The 22,570-nt window shown below is 43.3% G+C and overlaps 1 protein-coding gene across 1 annotated transcript in view; it reads left to right on the top strand.

Annotated features, from left to right (window-relative positions):
- EVA1A (eva-1 homolog A, regulator of programmed cell death) overlaps positions 1-22,570 on the top strand; it is a 64,212-nt gene that overhangs the window by 33,860 nt on the left and 7,782 nt on the right. The window contains exons 3-4 of the mRNA XM_049856359.1: positions 3,384-3,503; positions 7,858-8,007. Coding sequence (XP_049712316.1) covers positions 3,384-3,503; positions 7,858-8,007 — 270 coding nt within the window. The remainder of the gene's footprint in view (positions 1-3,383; positions 3,504-7,857; positions 8,008-22,570) is intronic.

Genomic DNA, 22,570 nt, shown 5'->3' on the forward strand with positions numbered 1-22,570 from the left:
TATATGTGGATATATATGTATGTGCATGTGTGTGTGTGTATAAATATAGAGAGAGACTGAGAGACTAAGGGAATGAGTTTGAGAGAGATTTAGAGTTACACACATACATAATTTCTTTATACATATATATAATCTCTGGCCAACTGACTGGAAGAGATCCATACTTGTGCCCATGCCAAAGAAAGGTGATCCAACAGAATGCAGAAATTATCAAACAATATCGTTACCATCACACACAAGTAAAGTTTTACTGAAGATAACTCACAAAGGGTTGCAGCAGTACATTGACAGGGAACTGCCAGACATTCAGAAGAGGACATGGAACAAGGGATATCATTGCTGATATCAGATGGACCTTGGCTGAAAGCAGAGAATACCAGAAAGATGTTTACCTGTGTTTTATTGACTATGCAAAGACATTCTACTGTGTGGATCATAACAAATTATGAATAACATTGGGAAGAATGGGAATTCCAGAACACTTTATTGTGCTCACAAGGAACCTGTACACAGACCAAAGAGGCAGTTGTTCAAACAGAACAAGGGGATACTGAGTGGTTTAAAATCAAGAAATGTGTACATCAGGGTTGTATTCTTTCACAATACTTATTCAGCTGTATGTTGAGCAAATAATCTGAGAAACTGCACTATATGAAGAAGAACGGGGCATCAGGATTGGAGGAAAACTTATTAACAACCTGCAATTTGCAGATGATACAACCTTGGTTGCTGCCAGTGAAGAGGACTTGAAGCACTTACTAATGAAGATCAAAGACCACATACAACCTTCAGTATGGATTGCACCTCAACACAAAGAAAAGAAAAATCCTCACAACTGGACCAATAAGCAACATCATGGTAAATGGAGAAAATATTGAAGTTGCCAAGGATTTCATTTTACTTGGATCTGTAATCAATGCTCATGGAAGCAGCAGTCAAGAAATCAAATGATGTATTGCATTGGGCAAATCTGCTACAAAAGACCTCTTTAAAGTGTTAAAAAGCAAATATGTCACCTTGAGGACTAAGGTGCACCTCACATAAACCATGTTATTTTCAGTCACCGCATATGCATGTGAAAGCTGGACAATGAATAAGGAAGACCAAAGAAGAATGAGGAATTGATGCCTTTGAATTGTGGCATTGGCTAAGAATATTGACTATACCATGGACTGCCAGGAGAATGAATGAATCTTGTCTTGGAAGAAGTACAGCCAGAATGCTCCTTAGAAGCAAGGATGGTAAGACTTCATCTCATGTACTTTGGACATGTTATTCGGAGGGACCAGTCCCTGGAGAAGGACATTATGCTTGGTAAAGTGGAGAGTCAGCAAAAAAGAGGAAGACTCTCAACAAGATGGATTGACACAGTGACTGCAACAATGGGCTCAAACATAGCAACGATTGCGAGGATGGCGCAGGACTGGGCAGTGTTTCATTCTATTGTGCATAGGTTCGCTATGGGTCGGAACTGACTCCATGGGACCTAACAACAACAACATCTACCTTCCTACCTACCTGCCTATATTGAGATCAGTCCAAAAAAGGAAGACAAAAGAAGGATGAATCATTAATGGAAAGAGGTCTTATAGGAATAAGGAGGAGATGGTTTGATCAAAAGCTAAGATGAAAACTCTCTTAGAGACAGGAGGGAGTACTTAGCCTGTGGGCAGGAGATAGGCAGGTGAGAGTTGGCGTAAGGCCAGAGGGTGGAAGGAGGGCTGTAGAAGTGTCCTGTTGAGAACAGACTTAGAGCAATTGGCTTTTGGTGTCCAGACTGTGTAGAGAAAAAGCAGACTCAAGGATCCACCAGGTGCTCCTTGGAAACCCTATGGGGCAGTTCTACTCTGTCTTACAGAGTCACTATGAGTAGGAATCGAGTCGAAGGCAGCAGGTTTGGGTTTTTTTGGTTAGGATAGGACTGAGACTGGGTAAGCCTGGAGATGATTAGAAGCCAGAAGGCTCAGAGGTTGGGAAGCACATTTGCTTTAAGTACAGGAGTGAAAGAAGTAGAAGCATAGAAGGTCTCGATTGGAGTGTGGGATTTCTGAGTTTAAGTCATTCATTCAACAGTCACTGAGCATTGGCTCTGTGCAGTTACTGTGGGAGGCTCTGGGAACCAAAGACCTGGTCTCTGATCTTAAGGAGTCACAGCCCACATTTCAGAGGTGGAGCCTTTTTAGGTGACGACAAGGTCCAGGATATGGCCCTGGAAGTGGTTTGCTGCAGTGGGTTGGAAGTGAAGGTCGTTGGAGCACAGGCAGCCAAGCAGCTAGTGGGCTAGCACACTGGATGTGTCATCCACAGGTTCCCTTCAGCCCGCTAGAGAAAGGGGGGCTCCTCTCTGCTCATTCATTTCTCTGGGGCCGTGAGTATCCTCTCCCAGCCCATGATGTAGGAGCTACTTCGTCATTTGCGCCTTTGTACCTCAGACTCTGTGTGACCACCTAGGGTCAGCCTGGTTGTGGTTTTCATTAGTGGAGAGTGGAGGGTGGGCAGGCTGCAAAGACCTGGTTCTGTGCTCTAGTATACACCAATCCCGCTTGGTAAGTTTCTTTTTCTTTCTTGTGCTTAATTTCTTCACCAGCAAAATGGAGATAGGAAAATGACACAAATCCTGTGTGGGCCAGAGGCAGAGGATAGTAGCTATGAAAACATAAATAAACAAGCAGAAGTTGGGATTCTGCAGTTTACAGGATGCCATGACGGCAGATGAATGAGTGTGTCTGCATGGAACTGAGGGACCGCTCAGTGTTGCCAGAGCTCTGTGACTGATTTCCTTTTTCCTACACGCTCCTAAACGAAGCTGGCAGCATAAAAGAGCCATGTGAGGTCCAGGCCTTTCAGAGGCCCCCACTGACTTTTTAGCTGGGCTTACGACTTCTGGGTGGAAGGTACTGGCTGGGGGAATCCATGTATCAGCATTTCCATGTTTTTAATGTCCACACAGAGCTGTGTGAGACTTCAATTCATGGCCTATCTGGGCATTGCTATCAGAAATAGAATTCTCCCCCTTCCTGTCCCAGCGAGGCTGGCCTGCGCACTTCACTGACAGGGGACCAGATGGATACATCCGCTTTAGCTGTACTGTGGGTTTTGGCTGATGGGAGGGAAGAGGAAGCAAATGTCTTTGATCTTTTACCTCTTGTTGCCTTTCTGCTGTGACCTTTGGAGGCTGGCTTCTCTGCCTGTCTGGTCCAAATTGCAGATGAAACTCTGGCAGTGGACTTCATCCTTTCAGAAGGTGCTGCTTCATCTCTCCACAGATCCAGACAGACACACCTGAGGCATTTCTGCCAGCTTCTGGATGACATCAGGTCCAAGGCATGATGTCATCTCCAAGCATGTGGTTATTCTTTGTGTGCCATTGTCTTTTCTTTCAGATCCTGAGACACCAACTAGGACCAACCAAGTTTCAGACGCCCTACTGCTTGATACCAGTATCATCAAGGATGAAGTCTTTCCAGATGTTTCTCTGCTCCTGACAGCACATCTTTCAACAGGTAGCTAAAATGAAAATTCGATTATCACCTCCTGACCAGTATATAATGAGATAGTCACCTGCATGGGAGCTTACATACCAGGAGATGCTCACTGTTGCTACTGAAATTAAGATGAAATGCACTAGCACCAGGTACATTTCATCTGAACTTTGCCATTCAGTGGCTCCCAAGCATATGAATGTGCAGCACTGGGAAGGAGGTTACCTCTAAGATGGAAGCTAGTGAAAACAACATACAGTGTATGCAATTAGTCATTCAGCCTAAGCGATGGCACTCATGAAGCTGGGTTTTTTTGTCATCTTCATCAGGAGACTAACGTGTGTTCATAAAGATAAGATTCTGGATGCAAGTGATGGAAAAACGTTCTCTCCTCTCAGTTGTGCTGTAGCTTGTTAGTAATTAGGTGAAGGAACTTTGGGTCACCCATGAGAGAATGGTGTTTGACAGTAAAATTTTTTAAGAATTGAGTTCTCCTGAGGGGTTGTTTGGGGTTGCTATAGGGTTGCTATGAGTCAGAATTGACTTGATGGTGACGGGTTTGGTTTGGAGCCCTGTTGGCACAGTGGTTAAGAACTTGGCTGCTAACCCAAAGGCTGGTAATTTGAATCCACCAGCCACTCCTTTGAAACCCTATGGGACAGTTCTATTCTGTCCTACAGGGTTGCTATGAGTCAGAATTGACTCAACGGCAATGGGTGTTTGGTTTTGGAGGGATTGGTTAATGTGATTCATTGCCCAAGAGCCTTGTCACTTCTGGTCATGGGAATACTGAGCTGTTGACCCAGGACTTGGACCTCTGACACTTTGATCAAGGCTGTTGGGAACTCCAAGCAGCCCTTCTCTTTGATACCTTTCTGACTGTGTTGACGATGTACATGAGATGCATAAACACTGAAATTGCTAGGCTGGTCAATGAAGTAGTGATGTTTGTTCTAGAACAGGGTTTTTTCAACCTCAGTCCTGTTAAATTTTGGACCAGATAATTCTTTGCTGTGGGGTGCTGTCCTTTGATTGTAGGATGTTTAACGGTAACCCTGACCCCTACTCAGTACATGCAACAGCCCCCACTGCAATTGTAACAACCAAAAATGTCTACAGGCATTGGCAAATGTCCTCTGGGGGAGGGGATCACTCCAGTTGAGAACCACTCTTCTAGGAGCTAGCCAGTGATGAGGGGCTTCCTCAAAGAAAACCCAAAATTACACTTGGAGGTGGATGAGTACTTCATGCCCCTTACCTTTATGTTGGTAGAAGATGCTGAAAAGTTTTAATTACAGGGTAAACCACCAATGAAGAGTGTCCAGAGCTACCTTGAGCTGTCCACCCTTTGTTAAAGAAGGACTCCAGGAGTGGAAGTTGAGAGTAGGATTTGACTCTGGGGTTCATCACTTCTCTAAATTCTTTAGGTCTTGTATCACTGACAGCTGCCCTAAACAGAATCTCCTCTGCCCAGTCCTGCCACCTGGCTTAGTTTCCTCACTTTCGAGGTACTCTGCAACCACCTGGAGAATGAGCTGTACGGCAGGGTTCTGCAAGATCAGACTTATAAAGATGGCACTAGCGAAACTCCTCGAAGGCCTGGGCTGTTGCGTAGACATCACAGTGCCAGGCTGAAGGGGCTTACCAAGGTCATATAGAGCACCACTTCTTAAACTCTCTTAGGGATCTTGTAAAATGTGGACTTTGACTCATTAGGTGCTCAAGATTATGTGTGTCTAACACGCTTCCACTTAACATTGATGCTACTGGTCCTTCAACCATACTTTGAGTAGTAAGGACCAGGCCAGGGATCTGCAAACTATGGCCCACGGGCCAAATTCAGCCCACCACCTGTTTTTTAAATACATTTTTATTAGAACACAGTCATACTTCTTCATTTTATGGTTGCTTTCACACTATAATAGCAAAGTTGAGTAGTTGAGACAGAGACTATATATCCCACGAAGCCTAAAATATGTTCTAGCCCTTTACAGAAAAGTGTCCTGACTGCTGACCTAGGCTGACTTCTGCCATGTGGACTGTGGAGCTTCTTCCTGGTTGATCCAGGTCATTATCTAGGATGGGCCATCCAGAGATTGTTTTTCCGTAGTCTTGCCCTGCCACCCTTCTGTGTCTTCTTCTTGCCTCGGCCACTGAAATGCTATTAGAGCCTGGAGCATGAAGAGCCTTGCAGGAAAAGTCTGAAACACAGTAAAGCTTCCATTTTGCTCGTGGCCCCTCACAGTCCTTATAAAGCAGTGCTGAGGAATGCTGTCCTTGGCTCCTCATCCAGAGCCACAGTCAGCTCTGGTATCCTTTGTGCCTCCAAGGTGGCTCGCCCTCCCCATGCTCAGAAATACTCTCAGAGACTTATAAATACAAAGCTCGTGCCTACTTGCTCTTTTTTTTTTTCATCCAGCCACTAAGCCATCCAATGTTTATTGAGAACCTTCTTTCATCAGGCTTGAATAACAAGAATTTATAAGACACCTCTCCAAGTCTGGGAGACAGACATATGAGATAATTCATGATATAATAACATAGGTGCAATAGTAGAAGACTATCTAGATACTTTGAAAGCCAAAGAAAGGAGTCTGGAGGATTCAAGGGGAGCTTCACTATGGTAGAACTTTTGACCACTCTCTTACAAGAAACTTTTGCTGGACAGATAAGGGGTGGAGGAGGGGCATTTTGGCAAAGGGGAGAACACAAGCAAAGCATGGAGAGATAAAAGAGCTTGATGTATTTGGAGAACTAAAGGTCATCTGTTGTTCTTGGAGCATTAGGCAAGCTTGTTTCTGTGTGTGTGAGTGTAGACAAGGGTAGGAGATGAATTACGAGTGAAGGCAGGGGTCAGATATTGTGGACGTAGATGTGCATTATGTTAAAAAGTTTAGTAGACATTAGTTAAAGGGTTGGTCTGTGGAATGAGGCAATCAGATTTGTACTTAAAAAAAAAATAGACCATTGGTGAGAATAGGTGTTAGTTTTAGCAAGAAGAAAGTATTGGCAGGAGGACAGGTAGGACAGGGTTGCAAAACTTCCAGATATGAATTGATGAGACTTGCATTCTCATCAGTTAAATTGGAGGAAATAGGTCTGAAGTGCCTACTGTCCCTACGTACTCAGATATACTCCAGGCCTTCATTTTCTTCTTGGGTCCAGAAGTCCTCAGACCTCCAGAACAGTCTCTGAACTCAGGGTGATGGTTCCAGCTATAGGCCTGTATCATCAGTTGTCGCCTTTGAGGAACTCAAGTGATTGCTGAAGAAGGCCATGTGCTTTGACTCAGCAGAGTAAGAATTGTATGTTATAATACATTCCATCCACTTGTGGAATCACAGCTCTCCCAGCCCTCTAGATGTGGCCTATGTTGCCGACATCTATGACCCACCTGGGAACCCAAGTTGCCTCCCCAAGGACTCGAGCCTTCTGCTTCTCCAAACTTCCCTGAGCCTGACATCCCTTCACACTCTGACTCAGTTCTCCACCATCACTCAGAGCAGCATTGAACAGGAGTCATCATGGTCTTTGCCATTGCCCTCCCCACACATCCTCAGGAACTCTCTGTGGAGGCTTCACTGAGTGAACTCGGTAATAATAATGCTTGTCTGAGCTGCAGCAGCAGCAGCTGGGGAGAGGACGGGTTCTCCCAGCCACAGGCCAAGCTGCTAAACACTGAGATCCTGCAGTTCCCTGCTCTGAACCCTGGTGGACAGCTCTGCCAGTGGGCAGTCTGTGGGCAGTGTGTGCCTGGTTGCCTATCACAGCCACCAGTGGGGTCATAGACCTGAGGGAGGGGCAGGAAGCAGGCTTGAGTTCCCAAATGCCTGTGGCATTTGGGAACTGAAACTGATTTGGCAGTTCTACAATAACCAGCACCAACCCAGTGCCAAGACTTGCCTTTGGTGATCTGTGGGGTGAGGCAAACTGATCAAGGTACAGAAGTGCCATCAGTGCAGGCTCAGGGGAAAGCAGAGCCAGGAGAGGAGTGGGCTGTGACTTGTGGTTAAAATGCAGTGATTAAGATGACTATGGTTTGAACTCAATAGGCTGCGCTTCAACAGTGAACCGGGGAAGATGATGTAAAGAAAACAGAGAAGGGTAAGGGGGAAATGCTAAAACGTGCAGTTGGGAGGAGATGGGGAAAAGAAAGGAGAAAGACTAAGAAAAACAGATGCAAGTTGCTCCTTCTTGAAAGCCAGAAAGCTCACTTGAGCAAAGAGGATAAGACCTGAGGTCTTTGTGGCCCCCAGCTGGGAAAACTAGCTGGCATTTAGGAAGTTGGCTCTTTGTTCTTGAGCCCAGGCTGCCTGGAACAGAGCCTCAGGAAAGCAGAATGTGTTCTCATCACTCCCTTTCTGTTCTCAAACAGAAGAGAAGAGAGGGAGGGTGGCCACCTTGATCCAGCAGAAACATCCCCTGGAGGCCTCCTCTGGAAGTGACACTGAGGCTGTCCTTCAGCCACAGCGCGTGGAGATGGCTTTACTCAGCAACATCCTAGCAGCCTATTCCTTTGTCTCAGGTAGGTGTCCAGTCTTCACTGAGCCCGGGCTGAGGCCTGGGACTGGGTCCACGTCTGTCTCTGGGTGGCCATCCCTGACCTTAGAAGAGAGATGCTACGTAATCACAGCAGTGGGGCTCTGCTGCGCTGAGTTTTCAGGCGGAAAGCCTTGTTTGGGAGTCAGGGTCAGCATTCTCTCATTTCGCAAATGACGGGTCCTAAGAGTTTTGTCTTATGAAATGTTTGGTTTCCTTACAGGTCAAGTGAGAGAATGAAGTAGCCCGGGGCTACTGTGGGCTTCAGTCATGCATTTAACTCTGATATGGAAGGGGGATGAGGAAGGGTCCTCTGCACCATCATTTCTGGACAGGTGTTCTCAGCCTCAACCCAGGTTGCAAGTGCGTGTGTGTGTGTGGGTGCCTGCGTGTGCTTGATGTGAGGTGTTTGATAACCTTTTGGGAGAAATGGAGACAGAAGGTGTGTGTAACTTGAGAAAATTCCCTGAGTGAGTCTTGTTATTTTTGCCTCTTCCCTGGTTCAAAGTTATACTGTTGTAGGCAGATGACTGACTTTCTCCCCAAAGATCATTTCTCGAGAACAGTTGCTGTTCAGATAAAAGGAACCTTTTTAAAGTACATGAAAATGCTCCATAGTTTGAATGACTAAACTGCATTTCTGCTGCGTGATTGTTTTTTTTTTTTTATAGTTTGATATTGTTTTGTTTTGTCCGATGTCTCTGGATGTTGTGTAAGAAGGAAAGGACTGAGGTTCTGATTAGATTTCCCTCCGGAAAGGACTGGTTTTACTTTCTAAATCTCTAGCTAGGTTTGCTAGGAGGTGACCTAAGAGTTCAGATGCAAAGATGGCATTTCTGTCTCCAATGGCAGCTCTACTCCAAGACCGAGGGCAAAGGAAACTCACGGCTTCTCTTTGTGAGAGGACCTTGGATGACGTGCAACAAGATTTCAGGAAAGGGCGCTTCTCAGGGCTTACCTGGGTGGGCTCCTTTGTGGTTTGGCAGATGCTGCAGGTGGTCTGCATTGCCTCAAGTCCAAGCTTCTGCCTTCTCAAATCAGTGAAGGCCCAGGCCATCCATCAGCTCCTCACCCACCTTAAAGAACTCTAGTGCCGCGGGGCTCCTTAACCAGCCGCCCATAAGCCAGAGGAATTTTAGCTTTGCTTTTTCTTTGAAGCAAGGGGAAAGGGCACTGGAACTGCCAAAACCATGTTTGAAACTCTGGCGTCTCATTTTTACAAGCTACTGAATAATGACTCCTTTAACTCTGTAATAAAGATATCCCTAAAATGAGGTCAAGGACAGCAGTGGTCCAGTGGTAGGATTCTCGCCTTCCACGCAGGAGACCTGGCTGGATTCCCAGCCAATGGACCTCATGAGCAGCCACCATCCATCTGTCAGTGGAGGCTCGTCCGTTGCTATGATGCTGAACAGGCTTCAGCAGAGCTTCCACACTAAGACGGACTAGGAAGAAAGGTCTGGCAATCTACTTCTGAAAGCAGCGAATGAAAACCCTATGGATCACAATAATCTGGTCCACAACAGATAATGGAAATGGCGCAGGACCATGCACCATTTTGTTCTGTTGTGAACAGAGCCACCATGAGTAAGGCGCCCAGTCATTGGCAGCTAGCAACAACAAAATTAAGTGGGGGGCAAAGGTGGTCACTAGTTTTCAAAGCCTTAAAGGACACCTACAAATTAAGTGTTGCAAGAAAATGTTCTCGGGGGAGGGCAAACACGGTACCGGACTTTGGTGCTCTGCTAGGCACAAGAAGTACCTGGCAGTTTTCCATTCCAACCAGCATGACCCTCAGCTGTGGCCCTTGAACGTGGTAACTCATTGAAAAGTCTGGTGTTTACTGTGTGTCTTGTGATCTTGTCAAGGCCTAAAGGGTACATGGCCCTGCTTGTCTCTCTCCTCCAACCTCCCTCCCTCCTATTTCATCATCTGCAATTAAAATACCTCTTGGGATACAGAAAGAAATGCTTCTTTTAAGTGCAGCCTGAGATAAGAAGAGAATGCAAGGAAACCGGAAAGTAGAATGGCCAAACTAAGATGTGTTTGATCCAGTAAATGGAGTTGACAGCTGGAAATAGATTCTGAAATGTGGAACTCTTTCTGGTTAAAAAGTTAATGAGTAAAGAAACTGAAAAATATGAGGCTAAATACAACACAGTAAAACCTGCAAAAGCTGGGACCTGTGTAAGGTAGAAACATGTCAGAGAAGGAACACCGAAGTACTTTCCACTAAAATGAGCGATAGAAAAGCGCTAAGACTGCACCCTGTCAAAGGCGGAAAACTTCCAAGACCGGGAAAAACAAGGCGGTCCTGTCAAATTCTGGATCTCACGGGTTTCACTGTACGTACAAATAAGCCTTATTTTTAAAGAAGAAAAGAGAATAAATGGATCAGAATTGATGATAGAAAGTATTATAGAAGAAAGTCGTGGAAACTTTCTTGATCGTCTAGCTCTCTGATGTTCTCATTCTGTTGTATCTGGTCTTCTACTACATAGGGGACCCAAACCCTCATATTTTCTTCCACTGTATCAGTTGCCTCTTGTCCTGTCCATGTGGTCCATCATTTCCACAACACACGTGCTAATATTATATATACACGTGCTAATACATACCAAAAAACCAGGTGCTGTTGAGTCATTTTTGATTTTTGGTGACTCCATGTGTGTCAAAGTAGAATTGCACTCCATAGGGCTTTTGATGGCTGATTTTTTTGGAAGTAGATCACGAGGCCTTTCTTCCAAGGTCCCTCTGAGTGGTCCTTACAGTTAGCAGCAAGCACAGTTAGCTGGTTTGCACCACCCAGAGACTCTTTGCTAATGCCCACAGCTTCCTTATTCCGGTGCCCTGCTTCTGATTAACTCACCAGGTGAAACCCTGACTGAGGGAATCCTACTTCTCCCTTCTTTCCCTCTGCACCAAGCTACCAACTGCTGCTACAGATTTGCAGATTGAAACCACAAGAAATTCCTGGCCTCCAACTGAGCCTTTAACACAGTGCTCTAGTCTTTTTTATTTGCTTGTCTCTTTTTTTATTTGCTTCCGTATTCTTCAAAACAGTCATTTCAAACCTTGGCCATTCCAAAAAATTTAAATATCTTTTAATCAAAACGCACCCTGAAAGTAAATGACAAATTCAGAAAAAAAATTGTGGTGTTTATGAGGAAGGATTGAGGTTTATAACATAGCTCTTGCAAATCAGTGAAAGATAAGTGTCCCAAAAGAAAAGTAGACAAAGGACAAGAATCAACAAGTTGTAAAAGAAGAAATACAACTCATCAATAGAGCATAAATGGCTCCAGTTCTGGCGATCTCAAACCAATACAAAATGGAAACAACCATGAGGCTTAAACTTTTTTTACTTTAGAAAATCCTCAAAGATTGAGTGATTATGTAAGCAGCTTTGGAGAAAGTAGGGGGAGATAAGTACTCACACCTAGTGCTGATGGGATTGTAAATACGAATGGCTTGCAATATCCATCGAAAGCTTTAAAAACGTCTATACTACTTAGCCAGCAACTCCACTGGTAGGAATTTATCTGAGGGAAATAATTAGAGATGTGGGCAAAAGTTTTATTCTGAGGGTGATTCATCTCAGAATTGTTGATGATAGTAAAAACTTAGATGAATATTAACTGAAATAATTATATTAATGTTAATAGTTTAAAAAAAAAAAAAACATGGCCGTTGAGTCAATTCTGACTCCTAGTGACACCATAGGACCCAGGAGACCTGCCCCATAGGGTTTCTAAGGAGCGCCTGGTGGATTCAAACTGCCAGCAAAATTTGGTTAGCAGACGTAGCTCTTAACCACTACGCCACCAGGGTTTCTGATGTTAATAGTTAAGCTACGTTGTTAATGTATATGATGTGCTGTGAAGTAAATGAAGCCTGTTTTCACACAGCGTATGCAGTACAATCCCATTTATGTGTATATGTTCAGATGTATATGTAATCATGGAAACCCTGGTGGCATAGTGGTTAAGTGCTATAGCTGCTAACCAAAAGGCCAGCAGTTCGAATCCGCCAGCTGCTCCTTGGAAACTCTATGGGGCAGTTCTACTCTGCCCTATAGGGTCGCTATGTGTTGGAATCGACTTGATGGCAGCGGGTTTTTGGTTGTATATGCAATCATATTTTACTTCAGATGATATCCGTGTGCCAGGATTACATTTAAACAATTCTCTTTGAGTGCCTAACTGTATTCCAAGTATACCTATGTTTACTGTATAGTATTTAACAGGAATTTGAAACGTTTTTTCCTCTGAGCTTGGTATGAGGGAGGTGATCTCTCAGTAGTGACCTTCATCCACCACAATCAATTGGTAATAGTCACGAATTTGGGGATTTGAGAAAGTATTGCTGTTTTATGTTATTTATTATTCCCCCCTTTTAAACTGTGGGTTGTTTCTAACTGAAGATGTGGCAGCCTCTCAGTAAATTTTTGTGAAATAAATACAATAACCATTTATCAACTTATAAAATTTGTAAGCATTTAAGCAGTTGGATTATCTCTTGCTGAAGAAGAGTTTGGTGAACGTGGTACTTTCATACACTGCTGATGGCAGGGTGATTGATGTAACACTTCCGCAAAGTTAGTTGTCAGTGTATATCAGAGCTGTAAAAACGTGTACTCTCCTTGACACAGAGAATCCTTTTCTGAGAATCCATTACAGGGCAACACGCAAACCGAAAAACACACACACAAAGGAAAGAGTGTGAAGTGCAAAGATAATCTTCCTAGCGTTATTTTGTATAGTAATAAGAAAAACTGCAACAACCTAAGTATCCAAAGATAGGAAACTGTTTTTCTAAACTGTGGTACCTTCACTGAATAGAATATTATGTAGCCATTATCAGGTATGATTGTCAGGAAGACTGTGTAGCAATGAAGAAAAATGTTAAATGTTGTACATTGTATGAAATATATGTCTGCTGAAAAATATGTAGATGTTTTATCTACCCTGGTTATAACCAAGTAAATACAAATAAATAAATAAATATTTATATGAGAGACAGTGTGAACAAAATATTTATATTAGAGAGAGTATGAGCAATAGAAAAAAAGAGTCACATGACTATTAGTGTGTAGTTACATTCAGGTTTTTTCTATTCTCTACTCTTTTAATGTTTATATGTTAGTGAAACCTGTAAGAGCTGGAACTCGACAAAATTGCCTTGTTTTTCTGGGTCTCACAAGCTTTCTGCCTTTGAAAGGGTGCAGTCTTACCACTTTCCTATCATTCTCTATTAGTGGAAAATATTTGTGTTTTCTTTCTCTGACAGGTTTCCGCCTTACACATGTTCCAGCTTTCACAGGTTTTACTGTGTGTGTATGTTTATATATATGTATATAAGTCTTTATGTATGTATGTATATGTATATATACCTACACCCAGACATACACAGACACACATATATATGCAAAAAAGAAAAAAGAGTTGCTTTCAAGTCGACTCTGACTCTTGGTGACCCCATGTGTGTCAGAGAAGATCTGTGCTCCATAGGGTTTCAATGGCTGGCTTTTCAGAAGTAAATAGCCAGGCCTTTGTTCCAAGGCACCTCTGGGTGAATTCAAACCTCCAACCTTTCAGTTAGCAGCCAAGTTCATTAACTATTTGCACCACCAAGGTGTGCTAATTCTCTCTCTTTCCCTCTCTCTGCATACATATACGCATGTAGTCCCCAACTTATGATGTATTAGGATTAAAAGGAACTACAGTTACAACCAATCTTTTTTTTTTTTACATCTTACCATTAGTAATATGTACTACATACAGCATTGCAATGAGTAATTTTCTGATATTATCATTCTCAGATGTTCAATTTTATGACTTACCGTTTAAAACACTGCCATATAGCAGGCTATGGCTTGATCTGGAATGGACTTGGTATCAGTGTGGGAGTCATAACAGACAGAAAGTTGGGCAATGTTCACCTCTAATGACATACAACAATTGAACTGCACAGGCGCTCAGCAGCCGTTATGACTCTGACTTCATTGTTGACACTGATGCCAACTTTATTGTAGACCAGGCCTGTAGCGTGATCTTATTCAGTGTTTTGTACCAGAAGAAACATTAGTTGTTAATTTGAAGCTAAGTTGTTCAAGTTTCTTTAACTGTAACACCTGCACTGCTTATACCCCCAACAATGTGTCTAGCAAGAGAAGTCATGCCATTGAACGTTCAGATTTATGAAGACGCTGATTTAAGTATAAATAAAGATCGGACGGAGCCCTGGTGGTGCAGTGGTTAAGATCTTGGCTACTAACAAAAAGGTTAGCAGTTAGAATCCACTAGCTGCTCCTTGGAAACCCTATGAGGCAATTCTACTCTGTCCTATAGGGTCACTATGAGTCAGAATCAACTCAATGGCGATGGTTTTTTTTTTTTTTTTTTTTTGGTTAAAGATCCGATTTATAAAGATACTGTTAATAAAAGGCGATAATAATGAAAACTAAAAGAAAAACAATTAGGTATTTGACTTACATCAGAACTGACTTATGACAGAGTTGTAGGAATGGAACCCAGTTGTAAGCTGGGGAATACCTGTAAATATATGTATATATTCACATATAAAATGTTATTAACTAAACTTTTAGGACTTGAGTATCCATGATTTAATTCAGGGAATGCTTGTGAGACACTTAATGAGCAAGGCCCTGTGCTGGATGCTCTTGGAATCCAAAGTAAATCAAATGGATTCTGCCCTCAAATTCCTCACTGCCATCTGGGAAAGACAATGGTTACATAGCTAATTATAATACAACTACATAAAGTGCTGCCTAGATTGGAGGGGCTGTTCAATCACACCCTTCCTCTCTTCCCGACTCCAGAAGCCAGAAAAGCATCAGATACAGTCTGTTCAGCAGGGGTACAGTGAACTAGAGAATGAGTCAGGCCTTCTCCCAACTCCGCATGGGTCCCAGGGCAGCTGTAGAACTGCAGGTCTTTCTCATTGCAGGTGAAGAAAATGGACAAGGTGGAGTAGGATGAGAGGTAGGGAACTGGAAGCCCTCTTCTGGGGTGCTTGCTGCCTGGGATGGAGAGAGCTGACGACAGGGGTAAGGAAGAAGTGAAGGTGAAGAGCACACACCAGAGCCAGCCCAGTGGGACCAGGCATTCTCCAATACTCCTTCCTGAGAGCAAAGAAGTCAGTGCTGGAAGGGAGAAGTAAGGAAGCTTCCTCTCCAGTTTCAGAGAAGGCAGATGTCTTAGTCTTCCCTTCCCTATGGGGCAGGGCAGAATCTCTTACAGAGACATTCTTATAATACATCAGGAGTTCTGAGAAAAGAGAGATTACACTGAGTGGTCTCTGATTCCACACAATCCTGTTCTTCTCTTTAAAGCCTATTTTTAAAACTTCTTCCTTTTCATTTAAGAGATCAGGAGCTCTGGGACCAACAAGAGGGCCCAGGCAGGGAAAGGTTACATCTTGCATGGAGACTGCTGTCCTGGCTCCACCAGTCCTGTGGTGCCGTCCTCTCCCACAGAGTCTGCTAGGCCTGATCTGACCTCACAGGGTGCAAATGAAATTAGCCCAGGACCTCCTCATAGGGCCTCTTCCTGTCCATGAAAACAATGACCCTGCAGGAAACAAGATATAGCAATACATTTATTTTTATTTATTAAGGGAAAACAACCCACAGTAGCCCTCCCCACTCAGTTTCCTGGGTAATTAACAGCTGTCTGGATCTGGTCAAGACCAGGGTGGATCATTGGCCAAGAGGAAGTGAGCTGGAGCAGAAGCTATTAGAGAAGAGAAAAAACAACCACTGGAGAGCTCCACTTTTGATTTTTGCAGGATGATGAAAAGAAATAGCTCAAGTTATATCAGCCGTGAAAGTCAGCCCCCGTCACCTGCATGGAACCCAGTGAGGCACATTTGCCCTCTTGGCTTGCTTTCACTTGGCCACTCTGAGAATCCATTCAGGGCTGCTGTAGGCAAAAGAGGATATTTTCTGATCTAGGAAGCAGGAGGGGATGCACTAGTTAAACTAGGGGGAGAGCAGTGGTTTCCAAGACACAGTTCAAAACTATCTTCAGTCAGGCCTATGTAATAGGTGGGCTGAGAGGAGAGTATGAACACCAGAACAATTTATATTTCTACCTTGAGTATCAAGTATCATGCTGGTTACAGCATAGACTTGTGAAACAGGTAGACCTGCTTTTGAAGCCTCATATGATGAGCCTTATCTTTAAAACAAAGGTAATATGACTTAACCTGCTCTGCTGAACTGTGGTAACGGTTAAAGGTATACACATCCTGGCTAATAGAAACATTCAATAAATGATAGCTTGCTCATTCCATCTACCCGCCCACCCACCCACTCATCCGTCTGTCTATCCATCCATCCATCTCCCTACCTATCTACCTAAACCTTCCTTTCTTTTCTTATCCCTCCCTCCACCCTTCCCCTATGTAATAAACCAAAACCAAACCCACTGCCGTTGAGTCGATTCTGATTCACAGGGACCCTATAGTACAGGGTAGAACTGTCCTATAGGGTTTCCAAAGAGTGCCTTGTGGATTCAAACTGCCGACCTTTTGGTTAGCAGTCCTAGCTCTTAACCACTGTGCCACCCTATGTAGTAACAGAAATTTACCTTCTCACAGTTCTGGAGGCTGGCGGTCCAAGATCAGTGTCAGCGTATTGATTCCTTCTGAGGCTCTGAGGAAGAATCTGTTGAACCGCTCTTTCCTAGCTTTGGGTAGCTCCAGGGATCCCTTGGCTTGGAGCTGCAACATCACATGGTGTCTCTTCCTCTATATCTGTGTATCTTTCCCTCTTTTATAGGGACAACAGCCATATAGCATTAGGACTCATCCTACCCCGGTATGACTTTATGTTAGCCTAAATAATAACATCTTCAAAGAATCTATTTTCTAAACAGGGTCACATTCACAGGTGCAGGGGTTATGACTTCAACATATCTTTTGGGGGACACAATTCAATCCATAACAATATATATATAGTATGTATATCTGTTTCTCAAGCTGAAAGAACTGAAGAAAAAATTCTAGCCTTGAGTTGCATTAGTGAAGGATTCCATGGGGAAAATATTAAACGATGCAGGAAGGATCAAAAGAAGATGGAAGGAATACACAGAGTCATTATACCAAAAAGAATTAGTTGATATTCAACCATTTCAAGAGGTGGCATATGATCAGGAACCGATGGTACTAAAGGGAGAAGTCCAAGCTGTTCTGAAGGCATTGGCGAAAAACAAGGCTTCAGGAACTGATGGAATATCAATTGAGATGTTTGAACAAACAGATGCAGCGCTGGAGGTGCTCACTTGTCTATGCCAAGGAATATGGAAGAGAGCTTCCTGGCCAACTTACTGGAAGAGATGCGTATTTATGCCTATTCCCAAGAAAGGGGATCCAACTGAATGTGGAAATTATAGAACAATATCATTAATATCACGCGCAAGCAAAATTTTGCTGAAGATCATTCAGAAACGGTGCAGCAGTATATCTACAGGGAACTGCCAGAAATTCAGGCCGGTTTCAAAAGAGGACGTGGAACCAGGGACATCATTGCTGATGTCAGATGGATCCTGGCTGAAAGCAGAGAATACCAGAAGGCTGTTTACCTGTGTTTTATTGACTATGCAAAGGCATTTGACTGTGTGGATCATAGCAAACTATGGGTAATATTGTGAAGAATGGGAATTTCAGAACACTTAATTGTGCTCATGAGGAACCTTTACATAGATCAAGAGGCAGTTGTTCGGACAGAGCAAGGGGATACTGATTGGTTTAAAGTCAGGAAGGATATGCGTCAGGGTTGTATTCTTTCACCATACCTATTTAATCTGTACGCTGAACATATAATCCGAGAAGATGGACTTTGTGAAGGAGAACGGGGCATCAGGACTGGAGGAAGACTCATTAACAACCTGCGTTATGCAGATGACACAACCTTGCTTGCTGAAAGTGAAGAGGACTTGAAGCACTTACTAATGAAGATCAAAGACCACAGCCTTCACTATGGATTACACCTCAACATAAAGAAAACAAAAATCCTCACAACTGGACCAATGAGCAACATCACGATAAACAGAGAAAAGATTGAAGTTGTCAAGGATTTCATTTTACTTGGATCCACAATCAACAGCCATGGAAGCAGCAGTCAAGAAATCAAAAGACGCATTGCATTGGGTAAATCTGCTGCAAAGGACCTCTTCAAAGTGTTGAAGAGCAAAGATGTCACCCTGAAGACTAAGGTGTGCCTGACCCAAGCCATGGTATTTTCAATCACATCATATGCATGTGAAAGCTGGACAATGAATAAGGAAGACCGAAGAAGAGTCGACGCTTCGAATTGTGGTGTTGGGGAAGAATATCGAATATACCACGGACTGCCAAAAGACTGAACAAGTCTGTCTTGGAAAAAGTGCAGCCAGAATGCTCCTTAGAAGCAAGGATGGTGAGACTGCATCTTACATACTTTGGACATGTTGTCGGGAGGGATGAGCCCCTGGAGAAGGACACAGTGCTTGCAGAGTACAGGGTCAGTGGAAAAGAGGAAGACCCTCAACGAGGTGAATTGACACAGTGAATGCAACAGTGAGCTCAAGCATAGCAACAATTGTGTGGATGGCGCAGGACCGGGCAGTGTTTCGTTCTGTTGTGCATAGGGTAGCTATGGGACAGAACCGATTCGACGGCACCTAACAACAACAACAACAACATATCTGTAAGCATTTTTAGATATTCTTAGACTGAGATATTGGAAAAGCGTTCATGAAAGGATTCCTCTTGTGAAGGGGCTGTGACAGAAAGGGAGTAGCTCTGCTGCTGCGTCCATTCTACCTTTGTATGTTTCTGTTGACTTTAATTTCATTGGAGATAGCGGCCAGGAAGATTATGCTGGAAGCCCTCATGATCTGAAAATCCTTATAGGGAATTTAGGTGAATCTTCAAGAAATGGAGACAGAATTCTAGAGCTCAGTACTCATGCTGCAAGGGAGGGCTATGTTTGCTGCCTTGGTGAATACTTCAGCTGTTTAGAGGTCTTAAAAGGCAGCCTCTTCCAAATTGATTTCTAACCTACCAACATGGATTGATTGAATTAAGTTCTTTTAATGCTTGGCACTTATACTAAGGGAAAAGAGATTGAATTATTGGCTGAGTTGGGCAATAAAGGATGTGGATCTGACCATTCACTCCTACAGAGTCCATTCTCCTGCCCATCAGAGCAGAGCCAGATTCCGGTTGGTGCCTCTTCTTCCAAGATGTTATATCAGAAATGAGGCTTTACTCCTCTTGTTGGCTGAGTTCATTCTTCAAAAAGCTGTGGCTTAACTATTTTTATTGTTAGCTGTTGTAGAGTCAGCCCCCGACTCATGGCTACCCCATGCACAGCAGAATAAAATGCTGCCTGGTCCTGTGCCAACCCCATGTTCGGTTGTTGCTCAGACCATTGTGGTCCACAATAATTTCCATTGACTGATTTTTTTTTAAGTAGATCATCAGGCCTTTCTTCCTGGTCCTTGCTAGTCTGGAAGCCCTGGTGACACCTGTTCAGCATCATAGCCACAATCCACCATTGACAGATGGGTGATGGTTGTGCGTGAGGTACATTGGCCTAGCATCAAACCTGGACCTCCTACACGGAAGGCAAGGATCGTACCACTGAACCACCACTGTCCCAGCTTAATTATAAATGGTTCCATTCCTTTAATTTGCTTAGGGGGGCAAAGCTTAATCAATGCAGGAATCAAAACCCTTTTATTTTTTGCCAGTCATACTGAGCAGTACAAACTTTGTTGTGTTGTGTACTGTTGGGTAGTTTATTTACTCAAAATCATACCTTTTGTTGGCTGAGTTCATTCTTCAAAAAGCTGTGGCTTAATTATTTTTATTGTTAGCTGTTGTAGAGTCGGCCCCCAACTCATGGCTACCCCATGCACAGCAGAACAAAATGCTGCCTGGTCCTGTGCCAACCCCATGATCGGTTGCAGAATGTCTCCTTTTCCTGAGGTGAATTTTCACAATAATGTTCTGGAGGAAAGTCCTCATATTTAGAATTTTTGTTTTACACTCGTAATGAAGTGATTCTTAACAGAACTCAAAAAAAAAAAAACTATATAATTCTTCCTTCTGCCCAAAGTGGGGCTTAAATATTTGCGTGAAGTTCAAGTCTTGACACTGTGAGCACTCCATCAATGCAAGGGAGAAAGACTCAGTTTTATTAAAAGTTAATTATCCAAGGAAATATATCTGCTAAGGAGCCCACGTTCTGGCAATCCAGCTCAGGAGTCAGGGCTGGGCACGAAGAGGGTGTGTTTGTGGGTCCAAAAGCCAGTTGCTGGCAAGTCAGTTCTGACTCATGGTGGCCCCATGTGTGTCAGAGCAGAACTGTGCTCCATAAGCTTTTCGGTGGCTGAAAGTGACTGTCGGAAGTAGACAGTCAGGTCTTCCTTCTGAGACACCTCTGGATGGACTTGAAGCTCCAACCTTTCAGTTAGCAGCCGAGCACATAACTGTGCTCTGTTTGTGGATCAGGGGTAGAGAATGATGTGTTTGGCTTGTCTGGATAAGGGGCTTCTGTGGAGGAGTTTAGGGAGGGAGATCGAAACCAGATTATTGAGGGCTTTGAGAGTCTTATTTTTTTTTTTAATTTTGGAAAAAATAACAGGTCACATAATAGGAGTCACATTTAAAAATGTTACATTGGTATCAGTGTGCAAAATGAATTGGAGGTGAGAGGGACTGCAGTCAGATTGTCCACCTAGGAAGCTGTAGTGACAATCCAGGTGTGGAAAAATGGCAGTGAGAATGGAAGGGATGGAAGAGACATGAAAACAAATTATTAAGAATGATTAATTCATGAGGTAGACACCAAAGTGAGTCAAAGGTGACCCAGTGACCCTGGGGGCTTGGGGAATAGGTGGCTGGGAGAATGGGGAAGACTTGGTTAGAAAGGAAGCAGTCGAGAGAAAAAAAGGAAGGAGAGAGGTGGGAGGGGAAATGGAGAGAAAACTTGTTGATATGAGGTAAAAGAAGATGAGTTTGGTGTGAGATATGTTTTGTGTGAGGTTGGATAGTACAGGAACAGGTTTTAAACATAAAAATGATAATTTTTAGGAACTGCAGGTTGTCTTAGTTATCTAGTGCTGCTATAACAGAAATACCACAAGTGGACGGCTTTAACAAAGAGAAATTTATTTTCTCACAGTCTAGTAGGCTAGAAGTCCAAATTCAGGGCTTCAGCTCCAGGGGAAGGCTTTCTATCTCTGTCAGTTCTGAAGGAAAGTCCTTCTCATCAGTCTTTCCCCGTACTAGGAGCTTCTCCTTGCAGGAACACTGGGTCTAAAGGAGGCTCTCTGCTCCTGGTGCTTCTTTCTTGGTGGTATGAGGTCCCCCACTCTCTGTTTGCTTCCCTTTCCTTTTGTCTCTTATAAGATGAAAGATGGTGCAGGCCACACCCCTGGGAAACTCCCTTTATATTGGATCAGGGATGTGACCTGAGCGAGGATGTTACATCCCACCCTAATCCTCTTTAACCACAGGCAGACATTACGATTTATTTAAAAAAAAAAAAAAAAATTGCCATTGAGTTGATTTTGACTCATAGCAACGCTATAGGACAGAGTAGAACTGTCTGATAGGGTTTCCAAAGAGCGCCTGATGGATTTGAACTGCTGACCTTTTGGTTAGCAACCACAGCACTTAATTACTACATCACCAGGGTTTTCTATGATTTATAACAGAAAGGAAAATCACAAAATGGAGGACAACCACACAACACTGGGAATCATAACCTAACCAAGCTGAGAGGTATTTTGGGGGACACAATTCAATCCATGACATAGGTCTTAAAGAGATGGATAGATTTTTTTTTCCGCAATTAGTTTATATATTCATGGATAAATGTCATTTATTACAAGAATGAGACAATGAACATTCAATTCCTATTTTTCATTTTTATAGATGTGAGGATTGAGAAACCTTGTTCACATAAATAAGTAGACGGGAACGAAAGAGGTTTTGTTGTAGTGAAGTCACTCAAGTCTTTGAATTAAATTTCAGCTATATGCCAAAAATCACAGTGATCTGTCATCAAAAATTATTTTTGATGATCTATCAGTTCACAACTTGATTAGGCTCCCCTTCAGCTCTGTTGAAAACGAAGAACTGGAAACCGACTTGGAAAAAGACATGTTACTCAGCCATTTGAGGCATTCACCTCCTCGACATTGACATGGATATTTTCAGTTGTTATTTCACTTGGTGGCCATTTTTGCCCCCAGTGGCAGTGCTCCATGGTAAGATTTGGGAGGTGGGAGGAGTTCTATCTTCCTGAAATGGAGGAAGGCCACCTGTGGAAGCGGGTGCTGGGGGAGAGCTCACCCCTCCATCACAAAAACACCTTCTAAGGCAGATTCGGTATAGGAAAGAACAATGAAAATGGCTATTGAAGGTCTATAAATTGATTCCCTTCAAATTGTCTTGTCTGTTCACCTTTTGGACAGTCTTTATGTATCCCTGGGGGCATCTGTACCCACTATGAAGACTGTTCATCTAGAGTA

This window comes from Elephas maximus, chromosome 17 (assembly GCF_024166365.1).
Source record: "Elephas maximus indicus isolate mEleMax1 chromosome 17, mEleMax1 primary haplotype, whole genome shotgun sequence".
NCBI classification, from domain to species: Eukaryota; Metazoa; Chordata; class Mammalia; order Proboscidea; family Elephantidae; genus Elephas; species Elephas maximus.